The 18,554-nt window shown below is 34.8% G+C and overlaps 1 protein-coding gene across 14 annotated transcripts in view; it reads left to right on the forward strand.

Annotated features, from left to right (window-relative positions):
- The window catches only part of USP15 (ubiquitin specific peptidase 15), a 115,205-nt gene that overhangs the window by 13,360 nt on the left and 83,291 nt on the right, over positions 1–18,554 (forward strand). For all 14 annotated transcript variants that reach the window (XR_014314549.1, XR_014314550.1, XR_014314551.1 and 11 more), the window contains exon 2: positions 6,022–6,149. Coding sequence is in view for 2 of the 14 variants with exons in the window: in XM_082742513.1 (XP_082598639.1) it covers positions 6,022–6,149 (128 nt within the window). In the remaining 12 variants the exon portion in view is untranslated. The remainder of the gene's footprint in view (positions 1–6,021; positions 6,150–18,554) is intronic.

The following is an 18,554-nucleotide window of genomic DNA, read 5'->3' on the forward strand; positions in this document are numbered from 1 at the left end:
CATTTGTGCCCAGGTATATGTGTATATATAAACTATTCTCTATTAAGTGGAAAATATTAATCATATTTAATGTACTATTTCAGGAAGAAAGAAGAGTATAAAGAAAAGTATAACAAGACATTTGTGCACACATATCTTAGTTTAAAAAAATAAAACATTACAAAAATAGTTGAATGTCCTTGTATATGTTTCCCTAGTCCCATCATCTTCCCTCCCTTGTCAGAGGGAGCCACCATCCTGAAACAGATTTTTATTATTATCTTAAATTATTTATGTATTATTTTACTTAGTTTTATAATTAAATTATCAAAATATTTTATGTATACATTTTAATATATGTGCATGGATTGTAAATATATACTATTGGTGGCATGTTTTTAATTTTTCTTCAAACTGTACATCTGTTGTCTTTATACATTTGTGTTATATTACATGTGTCCTTTTGCAATTTTGGGGGTGTGTTCAGCATTGTAGTTTTGAGATTTATCCTTGGTACATGTAGTTGTATTTTGCATTATAATTTTTGTGTAATATTTTTGGGTATGAATAATGGATAGTAGGTTCTTTGCATCTTTTTATTGTTATAAATTATGCTGCACTATATATTCTTTTTTTTTTTTTAAGATTTTGTTTATTTGACAGATAGAGATCACAAGTAGGCAGAGAGGCAGGCAGAGAGAGGGGGAAGCAGGCTCCCTGCTGAGAAGAGAGCCGATGCGGGGCTCGATCCCAGGACCCTGAGACTTATACCTGAGCCAAAGGCAGAAGCTTTAACCCACTGAGCCACCCAGGTGCCCCTGCACTATGTATTCTTATAGTTGTAATTTTGTACAAGAGTTTCTGTAGGATAAAACTTAGCAATGGCAAGACATGATGTATGGTATGTACATCTTTTTTTTTTTTAAGGTGTGGTAAGTCGGTTCTTTCATTTATTTGTTTTTAGATTTTATTTATTTGACAGAGAGAGAGAGAGAGTGCACAAGCAGAGGGAGTGGCAGGCAGAGGGAGAGGGAGAACCTGGCTCCCTCCTCAGCAGGGAGCCCGCTGTGGGGCTCAATCCCAGGACCCTGGGATCATGACCTGTGCTGAAGGCATACGCTTAACCGACTGAGCTACTCAGGTGCCCCACATCTTTATTCTTAATAGATTATGTGGCCAAACTACCATCCCAAGTAAAGGTTCCAGTTTATTCCCCTTTTGGCAGTATACAAGTTCCTATTACTACACATCTTTTCTACAGCTTGATATTGTTGACACATGTGCACATGATGTGTTCACCAGCTTCATGAGATGATATGGTATGGTGTTAATTTGTATCTTTCCCATTGCTAATGGGATTAAGCATTTTCTCATATGTATGGAGGCCATTCTGATTTTCATTTCCATGAATTGCTTTTTTTCCTTCTTAAAAAAATTTTTTTTAAAATTTATTAACCTAAAGGAGTTCTTCATGTATTCTAACCCTTTGTCAGTTATCTGGAGTAGGTGTATCTTCTCCAGTCTGTATCTTCTCTTTACTCGGTGGTGTCTTTGTTGAAAGGTAGCCTTTCATTTTAACCTTGACAAGTTTATTAGTCTTTAAAGTTTTTGCTTTTTGTCTTAACTCTTCTATATTCTAAGGAAATGAGGATTTTCACATATCTTTTTTTTAAAAAATTGTGCTTCTACTTTCACATTTACATTTTTAATCCAACTATAACTTGTTTTTATACAGTTACTTCTGCTGTAATATAGCACGTGTTCCTAAAAATCACCATGCTATATGCAAAATCATGCAATAAGAAAAACATAGGGCATATGGGAAAATTGGGGTTGGGACAAAAAAAATTTTTCAGTGACACATTAAAAACATAATAAAAATGGTAGCATAGTTTTTAAGAAGTATGTAACTACCACGATAAATATGACATTTTTATTTTCAAAAGGATGGAGTTAACTTGTAGAAGTACGATTTAAAGGGTTGCAAAGTGGTGGAAGAAAAGTTTTCTTTTTTTTTTTTTTTTAAGATTTTTATTTATTTGACAAAGAGAGAGCACAAGGAGGGGGAAAGGCTGAGGGAGAAGGAGAAGCAGGCTCCCCGAAGAGCAGAGGAAGCCCCATGTGGGACTCGATCCCAGGACTCTGGGACCATGACCTGAGCCAAAGGCAGTGGCTTAACCAGCTGAGCCACCCAGGTGCCCCAAGAAAAGTTTTCTTAAATCTGCCAAGAAATTGTAACAGCAGATGTAACACACTTGAAGACGATTAAAGTGTGGGGGGGTGCCTGAGTGGCTGAGTCAGTTAAAGTGTCTGACTCTTAATTTGGGCTCTGGTCATGATCTCAGGGTTGTGAGATTGAGCCCCACACTGGGCTCTGTGCTGGATGTAAAGCCTGCTTAAGATTCTCTCTCTCCCTTTCCCTCTGCATTCCCCCATCTTTAAAAAAAAAATATATATATATATATATATATATACACACACACACATATATATATAAAAATACATACATATATATTTGAATGTGTATGTTTTGTACATTCTTATGTGGTTCAGTACAGCTGAGTAGTTTTCTTCATTCACCTTATGTTTGTTTCAGTTAGGACTACAGTAAAGCAAGCTAAACACTTAGGGGGCAGAATTTCAGGAGGCACTTCTTATTAAGGTTCCTAGGCATCTCACTTGCCTTACCCTTAGTCCTGGTCCTGCTTGTGGATTAAAGTAGTGCTTGAGCATGTATTGAAATTTGTGCTCTTGTTCCCTAATGTATCAATCGTGTTTAACATATTCAAGTTTTTAAAACAAGCATTAAAATAGAACTGACTGCCTATGTGAGGTAAAGCTCTCATTTTTCCCATATACTTAGCTACATCATTCCCCACTAATATGGTGATGCTTTTGGTATATATCATGGTTCCCCATATCCATGAATCCAATTCCTGTTTCTCTGTGCTATTTTCATTGGCCTTTTTGTTTCTCTATGCCAGTATTACATTTTTTAATCACAGGTCTGACACTTTGTAACCTTGGTCAGGGTGTTCCTTTGTGCCTTTGAAATAATAGTACCTGCATTATTGGGTAGTTAAGGGAATAAATGAACCAATATATTAAAGTGCTTAGAAATATGCACCTGGCCCAAGTGTAAAGCTCAAATGTTAGTAATTTTGTAATTAAAAGTAATTTCTTTAACTTAATAAACAGTCTTGGTATCTAGTAGGCTAATAATTGTCATCTTGTTTCTCCTTTTCCAAACTATTTGAAAGGAAGTGGGAAAGGCTGTGAGAGGATTCCCTGAGAAAGTGACGTGTAGGCTATCTGAAAGATAATAGGAATTAAATAGATGTTGGGAGCAATAGGAGTAGCATCTAGGCAGATGGAACCATATGGCAAAAAATGAAGTGTCTAGTAACTGAAAGGTTATTGTAGTTATGTCTCAGCAAAGAAAAATGGTACCAGTTGAGACTAGACAGGCAAGAGTAGATAGATCATGCAAAACCAAGTAGGCAATGTTAAGTATTTTAGACTTCATTTTAGGATCATTGTTTTAACTTTATAGATTGTTTCATGCCTTTTATTCTTTCTCAGAGGTCTAAGATTAAAGTCATGAAATATCAGTCTTTACAAATAGTTATAACTATTTAAAAACAAAACAAAACAAAAAACCTTGGAAGCTAAAATTGGTCCTGTCTAGATCCTAATAGCATACCAAGGATTAAGAATACTGTTGAAAATCTAGAAGTTGGGTCTTTGTTCACTTACTTGTAATCATTAACTGTTGATTCTGTTGTGGGCTTTTATCAATTCAAATTGAGGATTCTTATGTTTTGGCAGATTCACAGATTAGATGTAGAGTTTTTAAAATAAATCTATGTAAATGTCTTAAAATAAATTTTGTTTTATTTAGCTCACTTCATTTAATTTTGTCTTTCTTAAGTATATTTAAGAAATGTACAGTTATTTCTGTGATAGATGTTTCTGTTTTTTCCTATATTCTCCCTCATATTTCATTACCACAAAATTTTGCAAATAAGATACGGCGGCCTGTAATAGATGTGATGGCCTTTTCAGTTGAAAGTAATGTTGAAAGCAGATAAATATCCATCAAGTGTGAGAGTCTCCTCTCTTAATAGTATCATTATAAAGAAACTACCAGTCACTTCAAGATCTAGCAAAGAGATATGAACTAGAAATATTATAACAGCAGATGAATACTACCCAGTGCAAACGTCTACCATACAGTAAAGGATTATTAAATACTATGGGAGATAAAACCCTATCTTTTAGAAATATATTTTAAATAAATAGAATTTTGGTAGTATTTCCCAAATAGTTTTAATGTCAGTTTTATAAATCACATTGTTATGTATACTATTACTGTTAATTAATAAATTTAGCACATATCCAATCAAAATCTTAATTGTACTTTTTGTGGAACTTGATAAACTGACTCTAAAATTCATGTGGAAGATGGCCAAGAATAGTTAAGGCAATTTGCAAGAACACCAAGCTGGGGGAACTTGCCCCCCCAAAATCAAGATTAAAGTAATAAAGAGATGATGAAATTGGCACAATGATAAAAACAAAATAGATGGAACTGAGGAAAGGCCACATAGTATGACATTAATTTGCAAATAAAGCAAATGAAATATCTGAATATTTTGTTTAAATCACAGGAAGGAGTCTTAAAAATGTTTAGTGGGTGATAAACAATTAAGGATTATTTTGTTTAATATGTAAAGCTACTGCTGGTTTAATCTCTTTATTTTAAAAATAAGGTTTTCTTAAGATAGTCTCTGAGCTTTTTTTCTTCTTTAGTCTCCAATTCTACAATCTGGGGGGCTTGAGTTACATAATCCTGACTGTAGGTTTGGAATACTAGTGAGTAGATAATTCTGCAGTACCCACTTTAAGGGAATTAAACTGCTGATGAATATTCTCTAGGAACTGTGGGATTTTGTTAGATTGGTGCCTTTGCCTCAGACATTTTCAGATATTTACTGTGTAAACTGTAAAACTGTAGGATTTCATTCCTATGCTTAGTGCTGTGTGTAGTAAGCACAGATACATTAGAATGATCTCCAAAAAATAACTTGGTTACCTCTGTTAATGCACATGTAGGCTTTAAACATCTTAACTTTTCCTTTGATTTTGTTTGTGATTGAATCTGATTAAGTGTGGGGAAAATGTTTCTGGAAAAGAATTTAAAATAATTATGAGTCCATGGCAAAGCAGTATTTCATAATGGGTATAATACAGTCAGAATAAATGTTAAGTTTTTTAGGTTTATGAGTTTTCTTTCCTAGAGCACCAGTATTTTACTTCTTCTGTCACTGGTCATCTGATGAGAAGTCAGTTCGTAGGTACTTGAAAATAAGATGAATATAATTTCAGTAATGCCTACAGTGCTTGGTGTAACATACTTTTGAAAACAAACAAAAAAAACCTTACCCTGCTTGCCCCAACAGATTTCATGAGAAACAAATGGAAACAGTATTGTTATTAACTTTTGATGGTAAAGAAGCTAACTAAAGTTTTTAAAAAGTTGTTAAAATTATTATAATCAGTCTCTTAAACCTTTAATAATCTACTTTCCTTATCCCCAAAAGGATAGAATAAAATATATAAAATAAACATACTGTCTTTTTAAGTTTTTTGCAGAAGAAACATTTTTCTATTTCTTTATATGTTGTACTTTAAAATTTTGTTTTGTTTCATTTTTACGATTCCCATTTGAATTTTTGTTCAACTGTCAGATAGTTTATGGAATAGCTATTGAATTTTCTAAGAGGTGCTGTTAAGGATTGTTTTTAATGTGTATGTCAATACTTGTCCTCAAATAGTAGATATTTATAGAACAATAGGAATAACACTTTTGTATAAGTGAAACTTTTTTTCCAGATTGTAAGTCACATTGCAGTTATTCTCAATAATCCTTTGAAGTAGGCATGTACTTTAATATAAAATGAAATATAAAAAATTGATATCTTCTATGCTATTCCTCTAGTTACAGGTATTTTCCTTTATTGATTTCTTTTCTCTTTTTAGGTACCTAGTCGATAGTCGCTGGTTCAAACAGTGGAAAAAATATGTTGGCTTTGACAGTTGGGACAAATACCAGATGGGAGATCAAAATGTATATCCTGGACCCATTGATAATTCTGGACTTCTCAAAGGTCATTATTTTCTTTCTTCAGTCAGGTTTAAAATGTGTTCATTTGAATATGTTATAGTCAATACATATATAATATGGAAAACATTAATGTAAATAAATTAGAAAAATTTCTTCGTATTATAGATTTGACCTAATGAACTCAGATTATTCTGTCATAATTAGTTATTACTCTGTATCATGACAGTTTTTTTCATTTATTATGTAAGAAACATTTATTATTTTTTAACCCTTTAAGTGAAGAATGTAAGTTAGAAAGCACTATATTATTATTTGGGGGAAATGCTGTATTGTTCTTGTTTTTCCTAATGGACACATGACTTTTATTTTAAGTTGGGGAGCATTGATACATGTTTACATTCTTGGATTTTTACATCAGTCTTCTATACCCCTCACTAATTACCAGTCTTCTGTACCTCTCACACTTGCAGAGAATAAAACATAAGTACCAGAATTTCCATTTCTGGTCAAGATGGAGTGAGAGGGGCTAGCTTTACTCTTCCACATGAGCAAACTAAGACCTTGTCAGAATATATAAAATAACAGTTCTCAAAACACTGGATACCAGGCAACAAAGAATAGTGATCCTTGAGTGATAGCTTACTGTGTTGATAGAATGTTAAAGACAAGGCACAGAAGAGGAAACCCATGTAGACAAGCTCTCATAGTTGAGGAAAGAGTTTGAAGTCCAGGGAGACCCATACCACCAGCGTTTTCAGGGCAGAGTACTAGATAGGAATGATCAGCAAAAAGAGACAGAGGAGACACAGAGACACCTAGAGATATACAGAGGGTATCTCTCAGGTCTTAGCTGAGTGTTGATCAAGGTCATGAATGTGGGGGGCTGCCCAAGGCCAAGGAAAGAACCATCCAAAAGAATTTGAGGGAACAAGTCATTGGGGCTCATTTAGAACCAAGAATAATGTGTTAATAGAGTGGAAAATCTTACAATTCATGGAGTATACAACCGAGAAGTGTTTTGCCACTGTAATTGAGCAAATTAATCCTTTTGTCCTTCTAATCTGAAAGTGTCAAACCTTATATCTTAGAACAAAATGCAGAAATACTTAGAGGGATCCAAAAATAACCAGCATCTAATCAACAAGTTAAATTTTATAATGTCTTGGATCCAATCAGATACTACCTGGCATGCAAAAAAGCAGAAAGAGATGCATAATGAAGATAAATGTCAGTGTTTTAAAAAAAATTTTAAGTAGGAAAAATGAACAAATGAAACAAATACAAAACAGCAAGAAGGTAGATTAAAATTATTCTTTATATGAATAATCACATTAAATGTAAATATCCCCAATTACAGATAGAGATTAGATAAAAAAAAAATTAGACATAACTCTAGGACACCTGAGTGGCTCAGTTGGTTAAGTGTCTGCCTTCAACTCAGGTCATGATCCCAGGGTGCTGGATTTGAGTTCTGCATTGTGCTCCCTGCTCAGCGGGGGGAGCCTCCTTTCCCCTCTGCCTGCTCTTCCTCCTGCTTGTTCATGCTCTCTCTCTTTCTCTCTGGCAAATAAATGAATAGAATCTTAAAAAAAAAAAAAAAAAAGACATAACTATGCACTGTATATAAGAAAGTGCCCCTTTTAATATAAAGATCCAAATGGATTAAAAGAAATTGAAAAAGGTGTGCTATGTTATGGTAAGCAGAATTCTAGACTGACTCCTACTGACTTCTTTCTTACATAATCATCTCTACCTTTGAATATGGGAAGAGCCTGCAAATAGGATAAGATATCATTCCCATTATTATTTATGTTGTATGGCAGATGGAGAGTATCCCAGTGTTTTTTGTTTTTGCTTTTTTAAAAAAGATTTTGTTTATTTATTTGACAGAGAGAAAGGTAGTGAGAGAGGGAACATAAGCAGGGGGCAGTGGGAGGAGGAGAAGCAGGCTTCCCACTGAGCAGGAAGCCGGATGCAGGGCTCCATCCCAGGACACCAACCTGAGCCAAAGGCAGACTGAGCCACCCAGGCGCCCTGTCCCAGTGGTTTTAATCTAATAACAAATGCCCTTTAAAAGCAGACTGTTTTCTAGCTGGCGGGAGAAGTCAGAGATTTAAAGCATGAGAAGTGCTTAGTATATCATTTTTGCTATGAAAATGGAAGAGGCAATGTGACTAGGAAGGCCGGCATCTTCTAGGAAAAGAGAGAGACATTGCCCAAGCCAGCAAGGAAACAGACCACCTCATTCCTGGCACCATGAAAAACGGAATTCTGCCAACAATCTGAATGGACTTAGAAGCAGATTCTTCCCCCAGAGTTTTTAAATAAGAGATCACCCCGTCTAACATCTCGATTTCTGCCTTATGAGCCCTAAATAGAGGATCCAGTTGAGCCCACCGGAACTTGTAACCCACAAAATTGTGAGATTGTAAATAAGTATTGTTTTCAACTTAGTAGTTGGCTAAGCATCTGACTCTAGGTTTCACCTCAGGTTGTGATCTCAGGGTTGTGAGATCAAGCCTCGTGTTAGGCTCTTGCACTCAGCAGAGTCTGCTTAAGACATTCTTTCCCTCTCCCTTTGCCTTCCCATCACTCTCTGTCTCTCTCAAAATAAATAAATAAATATTTTTAAAAAAAAAAAGGTATTGTTTTTCAGCCCCTACATTAGTTTTTTATGCAGCAAACAGAAAAGTCATACATGTGCCAAAACTAATTAAAAGAAAGCTGGAGTGGCTCTGTTAATATATAATTATATAATATCTGAGTATATAAATAAAATGAGAGTCTCAAATCAGTGGTGTTGGTTTTTAAGAAATAAGAAGGAACAAATAAAACCTAAAGTAGTGCTCGCTTCGGCAGCACATATACTAAAACCTAAAGTAAACAGAAGAAAGGAAAGAAGAAAAATATGTTCAGAACAGAAATTAGAGAAGAGAAAAATAGAGAAAACCAATGAACCCAAAAGCTGGTCTTCTCAAAACAAATGTAATAAATGTGATATGATGTGTCAATTATAAAAAAGAAAAAATAAGCTGATTCTTTGTGAAAATAATAAAATTGATACATATCTAGTTTGATTACAAGAAAAAGGAAATACACAATTACCAATATCAGGAACATAAGAGATGTAGTATCAGTACGAAATCCACAAATATTAAAAGGACAATAAAGGAATATTATGAACCTTATGCCATTAAACTCAGCAAACTAGATGAAAAAGATGAAAACTACTAAAGCTCATTCCAGAAGAATAGATTACCTAAATAGCCCTGTATCGAGTGCAGAAGTTGTTTCAGATTTTTCCCAAAGAAAACATCAGATCCAAATATTGCTACTAGTGAATTCCACCAAATAGTTAAGGGAGAAATAATACCTATTTTACAAAATTCTTTGATAAAATTGGGAGGTAGTATTTCCCCACCCATGCTTTGAAACCATCATTACCTTGATACCAAAATCTTAGAGAAATTTCAAGAAAGCACTAGGCCAGTATCTTGTCTGAGCAGAAGTTTAGTAAATCAAGTCCAACCATGAAAAGAATATATATGTTAATTAGAAATATGTATTTAAAAGATAACATATCATGTAAGATAAAAGAGTAAAATAGAAAGAAATGTCCTCATAATGGGCATCTGTGAAAAACCTACAGGTGACATGGAAAAGATAAGGGTGTCCACTCAGCTCATCAGCTGGCATTACTGGAGGTGTCCTGCCCAATGCAGTAAGGCGAAAGAAGAGATAAAAAGCATACATATTGTATAGGAAGAAGTAATAAATCTTCTTTATTCATAGACTGCTAAGATCACATAGAAAATCAGACTGAATTTACAAAAGAGAAAAAAAAGCTGCTAGGGACACCTGGGTGGCTTAGTTGGCTAAGTATCTGCTTTGGCTCAGGTCATGATCAGATCATGAGCCTGTGTCAGGCTCCCCTGTTGAACAGGGCTGATTCTGCCACTCTTTCTGCTCCAACCCCGTTTGTGCTCTCGCTCTCTTCTCACATTCTCTTTCAAATAAATAAATAAAATCTTTTTTAAAATGTTCCTACGGACTAATAAATGAGATTGGTTTATGGGATATAAGATCATTATTTAAAAACCTAACTGTATTTTTATATGCTAACAGTCAGCTAACATGAATAGAAATTTTTAAAAAACGTTTTGTAGTAACATCAAAAAAATACAAAATATGTATAAATCTGACAAAATATGTACAAGCTCTATAAATTGAAAGCTAGAAGACATTGCTGATAGAAATTAAAACCTAAATAGTAAGAGATCCTGTAGACTCTATATTGTTAAATTCCCCATCCCCCAAACTATAGATTCAACACAGTTCCAAATTACATTTCTAGTAGGTGTCTAAAAAATTGAGATAGAAAAAAAATTGAGATTGAATTTACCTATCACAAAATTTATCCTTTTAAGTTGTACGATTAAGTGGTTTTTAGTATATTCACAGTTATACAGCCATCACCACCATCTAATTCCACAATATTTTCATCACACCAGAAGCTTTGTACCCATTAGCAGTCACCCCTATTCCCTCTTAAAACCCCCAACCCTCAGCAACTACTAATCTACTTTCTATCTCTGGATTTACCTATTTTGGACATTTCATCTAAATGAGATCACATAGTATATAGCCTATAACGTTTGAGTTCTTTCACGTAATATAGAGTTTTCAAGTGTCATCCATGTAGAATGAATCAGTACTTCATTCCTTTTTATGGATGAATAATTTTCCATTGTATGGATATACACATTTAGTTTATCCATTCATCAGCTGATGGACATTTGAGTTTTTACTTTCTGGCTTATGATGCTGTGAACATTTTCACATACAAATTATTGTGTAGTTTTATATTTTCATTTCTCATGAGTACATACTTAGATGTACAGTTACCAGGTTAGATAGTAACTCTATATTTAACTACTTAAGGAATTGTTAGACTGTTTTCCAAAATAGTTGCACTATTTTTACGTTTTCACCAGCAGTATATGAAGGTTCCCAATTTCTTCCTATCCTTGCCAACACATGGTCTGTCCTTTTATTATAGCCATCCTATTGCATATGAAGTGGTATCTCATTGTCAGTTTGATTTCTGTCTCCCTAGTGATTAATGATGTTAAGTATCTTATCTGTGCTGCTTATATCTATATTTTTTTTGGAGAAATGTCTATTCTGATCCTGTTCTTTTTAATTGGACTACTTGTCTTTATATTCTTATGTTTCAAATGTTATTTATATGTTCTGGATACTAACCACTTATCTAATATATGATTTCCAAAAATTATCTCCCATTCTGTAGATTGTCTTTCACTTTCTTGATGGTATCATTGAAGCACAGAAGTTTTTAATTCTAAGTCCAATTTATATTTTTTCTTTGGTTACTTGTATTTATGTCAGAATGCATCACCTAATCCAAGGTTATACAAGATTTATACCTATGTTTTCTTCTAAGAGTTTTATGGTTTTAGCTGTTAATTTATGACTTTGATCATTTTTAAATTAATATTTGTATATAGTGTGAGGAAAGGATCAACTGAACAGATTAGAATCCAAAAGTTGATCCACATATATGTGTTCAATTGATTTTAGACAAAGATATAAGAGAATTTCAGTAGGGAGAGGATAGTCTTTTAAACAAATGCTGCTTGAGCATTAGGTATCTGTTTGCCAAAAAAAAAAAAAAAAAAAAAAGCCCAAAACCAAAACAAAACAAAAAGCCACCCAGACTGAATTTTGATTCATATTTGGCATCATATACAAAGTAAACTCAAAACATCATATAAACTTTAGAACTTATAGGGAAAAAATTGGTGAAAAATCTTTGTGACATTGTGTTAAGATGATTTCTTAAATGTGATATAAAAAGCAAAATTGATAAAAGAATGAACTTTTTGCCACTAATTGTTTGATCAGTAGTAAGTGATACTGTTAAAAGAATTAAAAAACATTTTTTGAAGAACCTCCTCACTGTTTTCCAAAGTGGCTATACCAATGTGCATTCCAACCAACAGTGTAAAAGGGTTCCCCTTTTCCTACAACCTCTCCAACATTTGTTGTTTCTTGTCTTGTCAGTTCTTGCCATTCTGCCTTATGGAAGGTGGTATCTCTGTGGTTTTGATTGGAATTTTCCTGATGGCTAATGATATTGAACATTTTTTTTCATATGTCTGTTAGCTGTTTGTACCTCTTTTTGGAGAAGTATCTATTCATGTCTTCTGCCCAATTTCTGACTTGCTTATTTGTTTTTGGGGTGTTGAGTTTGAGAAGTTTTTTGCAGATCTTGGATACCAGCCTTTTTCTGTAGTGTCATTTGCAAATATCTTCCCCCATTCCATGGGCTGCCTCTTAGTTTTGTTGACTGTTTCCTTTGCTGTACAGAAGCTTTGTATCTTGATGAAGTCCCAAAGCTCATTTTCACTTTTGTTTCTTTTGCGTTTGGAGACATGTGATGAAAGAAATTGCTGTGGCCATTGTACTGCCTATGTTCTCCTCTAGGATTTTGATGGATTCCTGTTTCACGTGAGGTCTCTCATCCACTTGGAGTTTATTTTTGTGTATGGTGTAAGAGAATGGTCGAGTTTCATCTTCTGTATATAGCTGTCCCAGTTTTCCCAGCACCATTTATTAAAGAGACTGTCTTTTTTCCATTGGGTATTTTTTTCCTTCTTTGTCGAAGATTAGTTGACCATAGCGTTGAAGATCCATATCTGGGCTCTCTATTCATTTCCATTGATCTATCTGTGTTTTTGTGCCAGTACCATGTTGTCTTGGTGATCACAGCTTTGTAATACAGCTTGAAATCAGGCAATGTGATGCCCTCCCCCCCGGCTTTGTTTTTCTTTTTCAAAATTTCCATGGCAGTTCAGGATCTTTTCTGGTTCCATAGAAATTTAGGATTGTTTAGGGTATTTTGAAAAATGCCATTAGTATTTTGATTGGGATGGTGTTGAAGTTATAGATTGCTCTGGACAGCATAGACATTTTAACGATGTTTATTCTTCTGATCCATGAGCATGGAATTTTTTTCCATCTTTTGTGTCTTCTTCAATTTCCTTCATAAGTGTTCTGTAGTTTCTAGGGTATAGATTCTTTACCTCTTTGGTTAGGTTTATTCCAAAGTATCCTAAGGTTTTTGATGCTATTGTAATTGAAATCGATCTCTTTTATTTCTCTACAGTTATTTTTTTAGTGTATAGGAAGGCAGCTGAAGTGTATAGGAAGGCAGCTGATTTCTGTGCATTGATTTTGTATCCTGCCATATTACTCAGTTGGTATATGAGTTCTAGTAACTTGGGGGTGGAGTCTTTTGGGTTTTCCAAATAAAGTATCATGTCATCTGTGAAGAGAGAGAGTTTAAAATAAAGCTACCCTATGACCCAGCAATTGCACTACTGGGTATTTACCCCAAAGATACGGTTGTAGTGAAAAGAAAGGCCATATGCATCCGTGTTCATAGCAGAATGTCTACAGTAGCCAAAGTGTGGAAGGAGCTGAGATGCCCTTCAACAGATGAATGGATAAAGAAGATGGGATCTGCATATACAGTGGAATATTACTCAGCCATCAGAAAGTATGAATACCCAACATTTGCATCAACATGGATGGAATTGGAGGGCGTTTGCTAAGTGAAATAAGTCAAACAGAAAGTCAATTATCATATGGTTTCAATTATATGTGAAACATAAGGAATAGCATGGAGGACCATAGGAGAAGGGAAGGAAAAATGAAGGGGGGGATATCAAAGGGGGAGAAGAACCATGAGAGACTGTGGACTCCCAAGAAACAAACTGAAGGTTTTAGAGGGGAGAGGGTGCTGGGGAATGGGTTAGCCTGGTAATGGGTATTAAGGAGGACATGTATTACATGGAGCACTGGTTGTTATACTTAAACAATGAATCATTATAACAATGAATCAGTAATCATTATACTTAACAATGAATCAGTATATCAAAAACTAATGATATTCTGATATATAATGATATATGTAGAATATATACATATATATACATATATATATTATATAATGATATACTGTATGGTGACTAACATGACAAAATAAAAAAATTATTATTATTATTATTATTTTTAAAGATTTTATTTGACACAGAGAGAGAGATCACAAGTAGGCAGAGCAGCAGGCAGAGAGAGGGGGAAGCAGGCTCCCCACCGAACAGAGAGCCCAATGTGGGACTCGATCCCAGGATCCCGAGACCATGACCCACACCAAAGGCAGTGGCCCAACCCACTGAGCCACCCAAGTGCCCCCAAAAAATGATTTTTTAAAAAATGAGAAGATGAGATGCCTGGGTGGCTCAGTCATGATCCTGGGGTCCTGCAATTGATCCCCACGTTGGGCTCCCTGCTTGGCGGGAAGCCTGCTTCTCCATCCCTCACTCCACCTGCTGTGTTCCTTCTCTCACTGTTTATCTCTCTGTCAAATAAATAAATAAAATCTTAAAAAAAAAAAAAAAGAAAAACCACAGTGTGGGGGAAATACTTGCAGATCACCTAGTTGACTTGTATGCCAAATAAAGAATTCTCAAAACCATATTAAGATAACATAAAATGTAGTGGAAAATGTAGACAAAAGATTTGAACAGATGCTTCACCAAAGATTTAAAACTGCATAACTGCAAAGATACTCAGCATCATTAGTCATTAAAGAAATGAGGCTTAAAACCATAATGAAGTACCACTATTGTATATAAAAATGAGTAAAATTATAAGAATGACCAACATCAAGTGTTGACAAGGATGTGAAACAAGTGGCACTTTAATACACTGGTTTTGGAAATGAAATAATCAGGAAATTTCTCGAAAAGCTAAACATGAGTTTACTGGAGGAACCAGTATCCACTCCTGCATATTTACCCAAAAGAAATGAGAGTGTACATCCATACACGAAAACTTATACATGTTATACATACTTATAATGTTTATAGTCGTGTTATTTGTAATAGAGAAAATTGGAAGCAACCCCAAATGCCCATCAATAGCTCAATGGATAAGCAAATTATAGTATATTCATATAATGGAATCATACATAGCAGTTGAAAGGAATGAAGTGTTGATACATAAAAACAATGACTTTCAAGACGATTATACAGTGTAAAAGAAGCCAAACAAAAACAGTACATCTGATTTTTATAAGATCCAAGAAAATGCCTGTAGTAACAGAAAAAGATAATTTTTTTAGACAAATTGGATTTTTTTTTTTAAATATTTTATTTATTTATTTGACAGACAGAGATCCCAAGGAGGCAGAGAGGCAGGCAGAGAGAGGAGAAAGCAGGCTTCCCGCTGAGCAGAGAGCCCGATGTGGGGCTTGATCCCAGGACCCTGGGACCATGACCTGAGCCGAAGGCAGAGGCTTTAACCCACTGAGCCACCCAGGCGCACCGACAAATTGGATTTTATTTTTTAAAAAATTTTAAGCATTATTTAAATTCAGTTAATTAACATAATATATTATTGGTTTCAGAAGTACAGGCCTGTGATTCATCAGTCTTATATAATACTAGTGCTCATTTTATCACATGCTCTCCTTAATGTCCATCACCCAGTTACCTCATCCCTCCACCCACCTCCCTTCTAGAAAACCTCTGTTTGTTTCCTGTGATTGAGTCTTTTATGGTTTGTCTCCCTCTCTGGTTTCATCTTGTTTTATTTCTTCTCTCTTCCCTTATGAGCCTTTGTTTCTTAAATTCCACATATCAATGAGATCATATAATTGTCTTTCTCTGATTGATTTTTTTGCTTAGTTCATCCATGTCATTGCAAATAACAAATTTTCGGGTTTTTGATGGCTGCCTTATTTTCTGTGTGTGTATGTGTGTATCCCTTCTTCTTTATCCATTCATCCAGACAAAATTTTCATATATAATTCTACATAATGCACATTATAGTTGCACAATATAGTGATTTTCTAGGGATAGGACAGGAAACCTGGATAGACAGGAAGGAGAGATTACAAAGGACTACTAGGAAACCTTTGAATGGGGATGGATATATCATTTTGGTTGTGGTGATGGTTTCACACTTGCATTGTTCTGTCACTTCAAATACGTGCAGTTTATTCTATATCAATTATATATCATTAAGCGCAGAAGTAACAAATAGGAGCTCTTTTGTGTTTAGGTAGGGGTATTCTCGTCTCTTAAAAATAACTGATTGGGGACGCCTGGGTGGCTCAAGTTGGTTAAGCGGCTGTCTTCGGCTCAGGTCATGATCGCAGGGTCCTGGGATGAGTCCCACATCGGGCTCCTTGCTCAGCAGGGAGCCTGCTTCTCCCTCTGCCTCTGCCTGCCTCTCTGTCTGCCTGTGCTCACTCTCTCTCTCTCTCTCTGACATATAAATAAATAAATAAATAAAGTCTTTAAAAAAATTGTTTTATTTTGTCATTAGATATAAAATTACTATTGGATTCTGATATATAATAAAGTCTTTTACCCAAACTCTTAAACTGTGGAAGACAACGTAAAAGTCTTAATTTTTAGACTCTTCTTTCTTTTCCTAAGTTTTCTTTAAGGTATTCTGTTAATAGTAGGAAGAAAGTGGATGTTAGAGTAAACCAATTTGTATTTGAGTCCAGTTTCTATGATCTTCTCTATGTGTAACCTTCAGCAGGTTAATCAATACCTGAATCTGCTTACTAATTAATTTGGAGATATTTACCTCATAATATTGTATTGAAAAGTCACCTGAGATAGCAGTGTTTTCTAATAACTCTTTTCAGAGTACCTGCAACTTTCTGCATGTATGACAAGTTACTCAGTTTGTCTAAAAGTATTTTCCAATCTAAAATGGAGATACCTAGCTTAAAGATTGTTTTGAGAACTGACTGAGATAACATGGTTGTTTACTGTAATATGTCTCATAGAATATGATGCATATAGGGGTTTAGAATATGTAAGTTTCTTTCACCTTCAGCAGGCTCTAAAAATATGTTCCAAATTATCAGTTTCCCCAACAAGATTGTAAAATTACTGCTAAGATTTTAAAAAACCGAACTTAAAAATTAATCCTTAGAATGTATCGGCTCCTGAAGTTTGTATTATACAATTCAGAGTTTTATCACTTCTGCTCTATATGAAAGTTTTCTCAAAGTTTAGTGTAATTCAGGGCACCTAGGTAGCCCAGATAGTTAAACATCTGCTTTCAGGTCAGGTCATAATCTCCAGGTCCTGGGATTGAGCCCTATGTTGGGCTCCCAGCTCAGGAGGGAGTCTGCTTCCCCCTCTTCCTCTGCCACTCCCCCTACTTGTGCTTTCTCTGTCTCTCTCTCTCTCTTTCTTTCTCAAATGAGTAAATAAAATCTTAAAAAAAAAAAGTTTAGTGTAATTCTCTGACCCATTGATTGATCCTAGATGGAACAAATAACTTTCTCTCAATCCTTTCAGAATTTTCCATGCTTCTTGATTTGTATTGTTATGTCTAATTAAGAATAGTCGGCTCTCGGGGCACCTGGGTGGCTCAGTCGGTTAAAGCCTTTTGCCTTTGGCTTGGGTTGTGATCTCAGGGTCCTGGGATCGAGCCCCATATCAGGCTCTCTGCTTAGCGGGGAGCCTGCTTCCCCCCCCCCCCCCGCCTGCCTCTCTGTCTACTTGTGATCTCTGTCTGTAAATAAATGAATAAAATCTTTAAAAAAAAAAAATAGTGGGCTCTCATTTTTGAGATGCTACTGAGAACAATTTTGCTTCTCATGTTAAATTAAGACTGGCTCAAATTGAGAAAAACTTCTTTATGTTATATATAACTCAGTTAACTGTATCTGTTTCTGTACTTTGAAAATTCAGGTAAAGATAACAGAATCTCAGATTGGGAATGTCATTTAGATATAACTCATGGTATTGCTTCTAGATCTCTGGCCTGCCCTGCACTAAATTTTTGGTTTAACCAGAATTTTGAAAATGTTCATAGAATTAGAACCACATCTGAACAACTTCCTCCACTTTAGATTTTGGGAGAAATCTAGATGATGGGCCTTCTGGAATAATTTGTTTCACAAGATGCCCTTTTGTGATTTCCATCATGGTTCCCAGCCCATGTGCTTTGGAGTCATTGTAAAAAGTTATTAGTTTGCCCCTGAATTTCTTTCATCAGCTACTACTAGAATGACCACTGTTACCATGTGAGGGATCTTCTACTTTAAATATTTGGGAAATGCTCTTCTTTCAGATCCCTTGTTATTTTAAGAGCTTAATAAAAAATTATGTCTTTAAATACTGTTCATTGACTACTGGTACACATTGAATCTTTTTAAAGCAACAGTTTATTTTGGAAAATGTAGATTTATATGTGAACTTCAGAGCTTTCTTCAGGCCTCATTTAAATACTTAAATTAGTCCCTATGAGTTTAAGTAATTTATGATATTTACACTAAAGTATTTCATGAACTATTGTTTCTTTTTATTTATTGGGTTTACTTTTTTCTTTT

This window comes from Mustela nivalis (assembly GCF_964662115.1).
Source record: "Mustela nivalis genome assembly, chromosome: 7".
Classification (NCBI taxonomy): domain Eukaryota; kingdom Metazoa; phylum Chordata; class Mammalia; order Carnivora; family Mustelidae; genus Mustela; species Mustela nivalis.